The sequence below is a fragment of the Parasteatoda tepidariorum genome, chromosome 2 (genome assembly GCF_043381705.1).
Source record: "Parasteatoda tepidariorum isolate YZ-2023 chromosome 2, CAS_Ptep_4.0, whole genome shotgun sequence".
NCBI classification, from domain to species: Eukaryota; Metazoa; Arthropoda; class Arachnida; order Araneae; family Theridiidae; genus Parasteatoda; species Parasteatoda tepidariorum.
Window position 1 is genome coordinate 97,941,822 of NC_092205.1, and position 10,328 is coordinate 97,952,149.

General features: G+C 30.5%; 1 protein-coding gene across 1 annotated transcript in view; it reads right to left on the minus strand.

Moving 5' to 3' along the window:
• Window positions 1-8,295, minus strand: part of LOC107449754 (mutS protein homolog 4) — a 50,144-nt gene extending 41,849 nt beyond the window's left edge. The window contains exons 1-6 of the mRNA XM_071178069.1: window positions 7,929-8,295; window positions 6,955-7,045; window positions 5,957-6,126; window positions 4,035-4,183; window positions 3,577-3,767; window positions 522-643 (exon numbers count right to left, since the gene is read on the minus strand). Coding sequence (XP_071034170.1) covers window positions 522-643; window positions 3,577-3,767; window positions 4,035-4,183; window positions 5,957-6,126; window positions 6,955-7,045; window positions 7,929-7,962 — 757 coding nt within the window. The 5' untranslated portion in view covers window positions 7,963-8,295. The remainder of the gene's footprint in view (window positions 1-521; window positions 644-3,576; window positions 3,768-4,034; window positions 4,184-5,956; window positions 6,127-6,954; window positions 7,046-7,928) is intronic.
• Between the last annotated feature and the right edge of the window lie 2,033 nt (window positions 8,296-10,328).

A 10,328-nucleotide genomic window follows, 5' to 3' on the forward strand; every position in this document is an offset into this window, starting at 1 on the left:
AAATTTCTATATATGCTGTGCTAATTCTAAGAATTTGTATGAATAACTTAAGGTTATATGGAATGATATTAATCCACTTTCAACAGTAATTTTGTACATAGTTCTGTCGTAAATAAAATCATAATGCTTTTAACCACACTATGCATTTTTTGTTTGAAGCTGACAGTCAATGAACATGTTATAAAATATGAAATGTTTACAGTTTTAATGCTTCAAACAATACATAAAACCCAGATTTCTAAATATTTCTAAAATCGATTCATTACATATAAGTAAATTTTTTAATATAAGTGTGGTCCCCAAGAAAATAATTTATTTTAATTTTTGCTGTTCAAAATTGTTGAACAATTTAAGTCATTTTACAAAAGGAAAAAAAAAATGGCTACAGTAAGGTAGGTAAAAGCATAAACCAATCATTGTAATAGCTTTACAAAACTATTGGTTAGATCTCCAAAATTCTGTGGAACACTTTAAGATCTACAAAGACAATAGAACCAGGTTACAACAAGTAATATACTTACTTATCATGGTAGTGTCTGCGCTGGTACAGTAAATAATTTTCAAAGAATTCAAAGCGTAAGTCATATTTTGTTTAAATTCAACATATTTTAACAAAGCAGCACTTGCAGCTAAACAATAATACCTACCAGATAAACAAAAAATGTTTTAATATAAATGCTCATGTAAATTAATAAATGCAGATCTTCAAAAATCACAATATATCATAACATCTGCTACAATGAATGGATGGCAAAAACATAGCCACCATAGAATCGTCCATGATGAAATCATAACTGAAAAAAATATTGTGAAATATACCAAAATTTTCAATTAGTAACTAATTAAAATACAAGATGATGTTCTTATTTAGAGATATTTCTTGTTGAAAATACTTTTGCAGTACCCTTAGAAGTAATTATAACATTCTTTACGTCTCATTTTTGTAAGGGATAATTAAAAACAAATGCTGTTTATATTTTAAAGATTCTGCACATGCTTGAAAAAATATAAGTTGATGCATATTTTTAAAAGTTTTAACCATTAATTTGAAAAATTTAAAATTTGTAAAAAAATGAAAATCAATTTATGTATTCCAATGAAATAAAAAGGAATCTAAGTGTTAAATGCTTTCTTTTTCTTGTTAACAAAAGTACTCTTATACAAGAGGCACTTTTATTACAGAACTCATTAAAATTTTATAATACCTTTTTTCCTCCCTTTATTTGGATCTAATAAATATATCTTTGATTCATATTAAACTAAAGTTTATCTTTAATCCTCTGCATGTAGAAAACTGCATCTTGATGCTTTAGACTTGCATAGCCGTAGAAAGTAATTAATAAACATGAATTTTCTTCACAAAAAAATTACAAATAATGTTAATTAAAATTCTACCTTTTGATTGAAAAAGAATGGAATTAAAATCTACATTGGTGGAAAATGTATACTTCTAAAGCTTGAGGTTATCTGAAAAAGGAATTACCCCAATATGGCAAAAATAGGGTTTAAATTCTCTATTTCAATTAGTCTTTAAATTTCAATCCTGCATCTATTTCAAAATGGATGCTATGCATTCAAAGCTATGTATTACAATGAAAAATTGTTTTAGGTAGTTAGAGCTTCTTAAATGTTGTTATAATATAGTTTTAATATTAATTTAATTTTGATTAAACATTCATAAATTTTTTTTAAAATCATAAATCAAAGTTCTTATAGTGTATTTGAATAAAAAATCTAAAAGATCCGATTTAAAGCAAAAAAATCTGATTTTTTAAATTTTTTTAAAAAAAATCGAAAAAAATCACAAACCCTGCTGCACGACTATGTAAAATTGATAAATTTGAATGAATAACAATTAAATTTTTTTATTTTAGTAATACTTATTTAAATATTAAAGCAAGCAAGAAATAATATTTACAAAAATCAGGAAAAACTGGCAAAACCATATAAAGTTGGAAAATATGTAACTGGTAGTTTTTAAAGAATGTAATTTTGAATTGAATGTAAGCAGTTGTAATTTTTTGTTTGTTTCATCAGTCTTTTCCTTATTATCAGTCTAGTTTGCTATAACCATTATAGCAACAATTTCTGCTATACGAAAGCACAATATGTTATACCTGTAAGAAAAATATAATATCATACCGCAAATAAAGGGAAATGAATCGGTAAAAAGTTCCCAAAGGAGTATAAATTAGTGAACTAAATTAAATTGGCTAAAGACTAGGATAAACAAAATGTTAGGTAAGGCAATATTACTAGTATTTTTAAAAATAAACTGCCTTTTCATTTATTTAACAAAATTAAATTCTACATTCCGATTTAATAGAAAATAATTCTTTTTACATTAAAATTTTTATATTAAACTATAAAATTGTATGCATTATTGTAAAACATTAACAACATTTAAACATTGAAAAACAATATTTGTAAGATTGACTGTTTGGTGTGAGATTTGAAAGATAGTAAAACAACATTTTCCATCATAAAATGATGGAAAATCTTGTCCTAAGAATGTTTTACATTACATGTTGGTTGACCATCATATCATAAAATATCATCTTCCAAAATGAAATGATGGAAGTTTGTTGGCCCAAGAAAATCCACCACCACATGATGGGAATTGTTAGATGTTGGTTACCATTAAATAGAGTTGAGCCAACAAGAAACCAACATAAACCATCAAAATATCTTGATGGTCGAATCACAAATTTTGTCTTGGGTTAATTAAATTAAAATTATTATTAAAATTAAATGCAAGGTAGTACTATCATTAAAAATCTTCGAATTTCAGAATTTGTTGATAGAAACAGATTAAAAAACAAAATTACCTTCATAATCCAAATACAGTCGAACTCGTTTATAACGAGCACAAAGGGACCGTAACATGTACTCGTTAAACCCGAGTGCTCGTAATAAACGGGTCCTTAAGGCAGACGTGCAACCAGAAGAGGGGAGGGGCTTGGGAGGTCAAATGATTGAGTTGACTTAAAATTTAATTAATACTTACTTACTTTAATTACATTAATTAATTTAATTAAATATTTATCTTAATTTAGTGACAACTAACCCCTCCCCCCAAACCAGCAAAAAATTTCTAGTTGCGCTACAGTCTTAAAGGAAAGGAAATATAAACGGAAAGAAAAATAAAGGAAAAGATTCTTACCAAAACATTTATTTTTTTCATTAATCTACATATTTAAAATAGTTTGTCAGCTTACTTTTAACACGCGCATTTCATATCATTTTGAAAAAAAGATAAGACAGAAAGACTAGAAAGATGAGAAAAAAGATTGCCAGACAGAAAAATATTGCTCGCTAAAACCGGGTCTTACTCGTTAAAAGCGACTTCTGTTCCATAGACTTAACATTGATCCAACCAAATATTCTCGTTTCCCTCGTTAAATCCGAGTTCTCGTTAAATCCGAGCTCGTTATAAACGAGTTCGACTGTATTTCAAACAGCCTAAGTATGTCCTATCTTTATTACTTCAGATATTGAGGTCAACTGTACTAATTAATAAGTATTATTTTCACAACTTGAAAAAAAATTCATGAAATCAAAAAACAAGTGACTTACTTAGGACTAACTTCAATTTCCACAGCTTTATATTCTGGTGCACAAAGCTCTTGAATGTACTGCAGGCCTCTTGTTTCATTGAAATATTTTCGCTGGACGGTAACGATTGAGATTTCGGGAAAAAGCTCTTGAATTCTACAAATAAGTTTACTTTTTGCCCCAGATTCTAGAATGGTACTTGACAAAATTACCTAAAATTATCAGAAAAGTCAACAAATCACACAAAACTCAGACATATTTTTAGCTAAAGAATTTTTACAGTTGAATAAATCAAATTCTTAGAGAGAGATATACAGTACTTGCTTTAAGTGATGAAAACTTTTAGTGTTAACTGAAAGAAGTAAAAATGTTGATTTCTCAAAAAAAAAAAAAAAAAAAAAAAANAAAAAAAAAAAAAAAAAAAAAAAAAAAAAAAAAAAAAAAAAAAAAAGATTTTTTTAAGAAAAGATTATACAAACCTCCAAGGGATTAAACACATTGAGTTGTACTGCAAGACGAATATAAGCTGGGGTATCAGCAAATTGAGAAAGAATTAAGACTGGATTTTTTACATCAATACACGCCATTCCAATTTCACCTCTAGCTTTGCCTCTTCCTTCAACAATAGCTAAAAATATTTTCAGATGTATTAGTACAGTAAACAAAGTGGCTCTTTAATAAAAATTCATCACATTTACTTAATAATAATTATAATTGCCATAATAACTTTTATTGCCTGGCATATGTCTACGAAGTATTTAAATTAACTTTTCTTTTTAAATGGAAAATTTTCCTCATGTGTGCACTGATTGCTGAATTTTCTTGAATGGCTTGGGCCAGGGGTTAGTCACAAGTGTGATTATTCAGTTATTTAAAAATAACTAACGATTGGAGGACTATTAATAATTTTGTAAGATTTATTTAACCTTTGACCCATTAATACAGATATACAGAGAGGGTTATTAATAATAGGTTGGGTGAAATGAATAGTTTATGAAAATGTATTACATTAACAACATTATTAATAATCATAAAATGTAATTGGAAATTTATAATATTTGCTGGTTAAAGGGCATTTACACATCAATAATCACCAGCAATTACTAGTGATTCCAATTATTATGTTAATCTTTAATTAAAAATTATTTTTTTAAGTTCAGTAAAAGTTAACTAGGGGGTTACACCAAAGAAATTTTTTCTGCTTTTACAGACCCTCCAATCATTGGGTATAAAGGATGAAACAACATTTAGGGATACAGCAGAAGTTGCTCTTACAACTAGAGTTTAATAGGAGAAGAAAAGTTTTCTCATTTTATCTATGGTATTTGCACTTTTATAAACAGTACTGATCTTTCTTTGTGTTGATTATATCTGATATCACATTTAAGATAAACCGTTTCAGATGACATGCACGGATGACACTTTGCTAAAGCTGTTTTTCTGGTAGAGCAGTGATCACTTCGGAGAGCTGGACTGTCTTCTATATTCTTTTGGAAACACCTGCCTTTGCAAACATTAAAACTGCTTTTCTAATTCTTTTTGGAACTCACTTTACTCATTCATTGAATTTTATATATTTTGGTTTAGCTTTGTATGTATGCTAGTACCATTTAAAAAATGAAGTTCCAAAAATATACAACATACACATTCAGTAAAGTGCCGATCACTGTTCTAGTGGTTATTGTACTGAACTACTGGCCAGTGGTTATGGGTTCAAATCCCACTGTAGGCATGGATGTAACTTTCTCTCTGTTTGTTATTTGTTCTGCGTGAACAAAACCCACCCTATAAACAGGTTTATGGTTGGATGACACTTCTCCACTCTCGTGGCTTAGCCACAGGTACCAATTGAGTAGCAACTACAGCATTTCTGAGACCAATGGAATAATAACAGTGTATTATTATAATAATAGTGTATTATCATTTCTGAGACCAACAGTGCCCGCTATTTAAAAAAAACAGTTTGCAAAGCCTTTGATTTATATACATAGGTAACAATAAAATAACGGAGATTTTATTAGCGACATTTTTCAGACTATGAGCAAAGTTTTGATACATCATGCATAATCAAGTAAGTCTAAATTAGAAATAATATAAACACATACATTAAGCAAAGTAAAAAATATGTATATAAATCTTAATAAAACGAAGATTTTTTAAACCATAACTTAAAGACACTTAAACTATAAAAACTCAACATAATGCAGTACTGGCAATAGCACCATCTGTTGAGGAATAAGAAAAGTATTTTTGCCATTAGCACATATTTTATCACCAATTTATTAATTTTTTAAAAAATTTCTTCAACACCTACAGAGAAATTCGAGAATACACATGTAAACACAAGATAGTCGTAAAATATAGGAATCTTTGTTAAAAAACAGGAGACTTAGAAGGTTACCTAATATTCTTGTATTCAAACAAGATTGAGGTGTAGTTGATGACTTAGAGACTGAGGTCTCATTTCCTATTATAATCCTGTTCGGTGGAGGAGTAGCACAGTGCATTTGAATTTGAGTAGAAATTGAGTTGGAGCTTGACGATGACCACTGTTTAGGATGTGCTCTATAGCTTTTAAATAAATTGACAAAAATTAATTATCAGAGCAAAATTACTAATTATTTATAAGTGATTAATGAGAGAAATACTTTACAGAAATATGCTATAATAACAAGCACAGTCATTATAGCATATTGTAATTGTCTCATAAATGTAATTAATGAGAGAAATACTTTACAGAAATATGCTATAATAAAAAGCACAGATGAAGACATTAAATTGCTGTTACAATAACAGGTATCATAATTAAATAAAACAGCTGCATTTATCATAAATAAAGTAACAAAATATTTTTTACAGAGAAAAATTTCTTCTAAAACCTAACTCAAGAAAGGTGAAACTTAAAAGTAAAACTTAACTTAACCAATTGAAAATTAAAGATGCTCTTAGCATCATACAATAGAAAATTCAATGTATAGATTAAAAATGTATACATTAGAACCCTGATTAATGCTAAATAATTTAATCAAGACCTACTTTGAATAATCAAAACATTCAGATTACAGAGGGGATATCATTTAATCTATTTTCCTCAATTAATTCTGAAAATAAAGTTACTTTTTACTAATAATGCTGACTGCATAATATTTTAATTTAATTTTAAAATGGTTATTGAATAAAATTCCTTCCATCAAACAGATGTAAAAACATTTCATTTTAAAATTTACTAGCTAAACTAAACTAAATAATAACAAGCCAATTTGAAATGAAATTTGTGGGTCACACAAAAATACTTAAAACAAAAATAATGAGTAAATGCACAAATTCAAGCAACATTGTAAAATAAAATGCAAATATATATATATTCTACAATACAAATTAAACAAGGAAAAAGTTTACTTTCTTCTTGTCTCATCTATTGCATTAGGATGCAAAAATTGAAACTCCTTTTCAAAAGGCTTTTCAGAAGATGATCCTGAAGCAGCATGAACTGAATGAAATATAAGAAAATTTTATACTTTTTAGAGAAGGGAGGAATAAAAACCTGAAAAGAAGTAGCCTATTGCACTATGTAAAACAAATCATGCACCTCATATCACTGAATTTATACATAAACAAACAATATCAAATATTTCTAGAGATTAATAAGTCAGCCATAACATGATATTTACAAATTGGGAAGATTTCTGTATCACAATCACCAAGCTTTGGCAACTTCCAGGGGCAGTCTGCGAGATATTAAAAAAAATAATAAATCGCTGAAGAGTATATCTAGTAGCCACCCTCTGGCAAATCTCTACATGCTTTTTTTTTTAAATAAAAAAAAAAGGATTTTTACAAGTTTAAAACCTATAGTTTGCCTTGACTGTAGTTGGCATAACAGATCCCAATATGGATAAGTTCTCAACATACCCTTGTAGAGAAGATTAATATTCTTCCGTTACAGCAAAAACTAATAAAAATCAATGTTTTGTAGGAGAATACTCAGCAACATTCAGAGAGGAGTGATTTGGCAAGGACAATGTGCTAAACAAATACTTTATCACAATAAAATTGCACAAGATGAAAAAAAAATCTAGGAATGCAATCTTTTCAGAGGATAAAAAATAATATTTTTAACCGGAATTTTCCCCGGAACAAATATACAATTTCCACTCATTCGGAATTGATTATTTCCACCACGATTTAAAGGGGGAGAGGAATCAATAAGTATTTACTCCTGTAGTTGGATATCTTGATATGGGCATAATAAGAGAATAACCCCTAATATTTCTCTAAGTACATTAAATTGAAATAATTAATATAACATACTAAGAACAACAAACAATGTATAAAATAAAAGAACTATTTTTTTTTTAAAGAGAAAAACACACCTCTATCAGAAGAAGATTCAATAAGTTCCGCCATAATTTTTAATTACTTCAAATCTAAAAAACAAATTAAGATAATTTCGAATAGGAACTTCAAAAATTAGATTCAAAATTCGAAATCAAAAGAATTTTGAAATTCGTCCATGAAACCAATTAACAATAATTTCAAATCTCTTGCAAATTTTGCTTACAGCTTTTGTAGTAGAGTAAGAAAGTACATGCAATTTAAAGGGTCATTCCCACTTTATTTGATTCGTGTGTTAGATCACTTCGCCTGGGTCAGGAATTACACTTATCGCTTGAGCGATCAGAGTCTTGTGCCAAGAGAATCAAAATCCACAATGTCCAGTAAATCCATTGATAACTTTTGTCAGGCATAGTTTGTAGCACCATCTAAAAAAAACCCGACTTAATTTGCACGTAAAATGAAGAAAGGTTATTAATAATTAAACATAATATTTCGACAGACATAATAGTTTGACATACATAAGAGTTCGGCATGTATTTGCTTTTTAAGTAGTGTCCCGTAGTGTACTGATCATAGAAGTAGAACACAGAAGTCAGGCATGACTGGCTTCGGTTAGTACGAGGTTAGGTGAGTACTTTGATCAGCTTGCGTAGGGACCGAGGTTGCACGATATAGGTCCTCATTAAACTGTTAAAGTGCTCGACTCGTTACAATGTTGAAGTGCTACCGTAAAGTACTCGACTTCGTACGTAGGTCTTCAGGCTATCAAAGCTGGGGAGCCTTGCCCAGAGGCGTATCTAGAGAAAATGGCGCCTATGGCAATCCTCCCTATCGGCGCCCCTTCTTAAAATATTTTATATATATGTGGTGATTAGGTTAAATATATTAAATAAATTAATTCAATAAAAATTAACTATCAACACAGTTTAATAATAATAAAACATAAAAAGAAATTATATTAAGTTACAAGTAGAAAGACGAATAGGATTAGCGAGAGCAGCATTTCAAAAATGGTGTAAGTTCATCAGTTAGCAAGATGGAATGAATGTTAGACAATTGACCTGTTGCCATTTCTTGAAACTAAGGTTTTAACTCAGAGATGCTGCCATCTTATAGAAAAGTCATTTCCTTGAGGGGAAAGTTTTGTACTGCCACCTGGCGAGCAAAGTTCATCGCCATCTGGTGAGAAGGTGGTTCACCACAGTACTCCCCCCCAAGTGGTGAAGGCACTGATGTCAGAGGTAACGAGGGTTACAGCGAACATGCCTTCCAGAGCGTGTGATGGTCTGGGGTTGGATCACAGGGTCCTTGTCTTCTGGTGTAGGATCCAGAGAATCACTGATGTTTACATTAGGGGTTGCTTTTTGTCCTGTCAACACCTCGACCAGGTCAAGGTGTATATGGTCGAATCTTGCTGAAGGTGGTATGAATGGCTGGATAGGACTACGAGTGTGTCGGGTGACTTTGGATCTCTGGCAATCTAGGCAGCTTCTGGTCCATTCGACTATATCTTTGGCGATAGCAGGCCAAACGTATCTGTCTATGACAAGTTTTTTGGTGGCTCTTACACCAGGATGGGATAGGTTATGGAAAGCAAAGAAAATAATTTTCCTAAACTGAACAGGGACATATGGTCTAACTTTTTGCTTGCTAGAGTCACAAATTATGTGCAGTCCATTCGTCAGATGTAATGACTGGAAGTTTAGCGAGCACTTTTTATCATTCAGAAGAGCTTGAAGTTCAGTGTCACTTTTTTGAGCTATAGCCAGTTCATCAAAGTTTACAGGTGTCTCACTACCAATTTGCTGAATTCTGGATAACGTGTCGGCAACTACATTGTTCTCACCAGAGACATGTCTGATGTCCGTACTGAATTGAGAAATGAAGTCCAGATGCCTGAGTTGGCGCGGGGAACATGTGTCAGAATTTTTGGTAAAAGCATATGTTAAAGGACGATGATCAGTGTAAATAATGAAGCATTGCCCTTCAAGAAGATGTCTAAAATGTTTTACGCCCGCTTATATTGCAAGGAGCTCTCTATCATAAGTACTATAATTAGTTTTGGTTTTTGTTAACTTACGAGAAAAGAAAGCAAGAGGTTTAGGACCTTTAGGAAAATGCGAATGGACAACAGCACCGATTCGCGATCGCAACGAACTATAGGGGGCGTTGTTGTATGAGACGCTTACCTGCAAATTTTGTCAAGATTATATTACACATCATTNTAATCAACTCTTTTTAGCATTTTTCGAAGGCTAGTAAAGAATTCTCATCCCAGGGAACGGGACGTTTGTCGTTTTTTTTCGAATCCCTAAGAAACTCATTTAAGGGGGCCTGTGTTTCAGCAGTTTTTGGTATAAAACGCCTATAGAAGTTAATCATTGCTAAAAAGCGTCTTAGTTAAGAGATTGTTTCGGGTTTGGGAAATTTGGAAA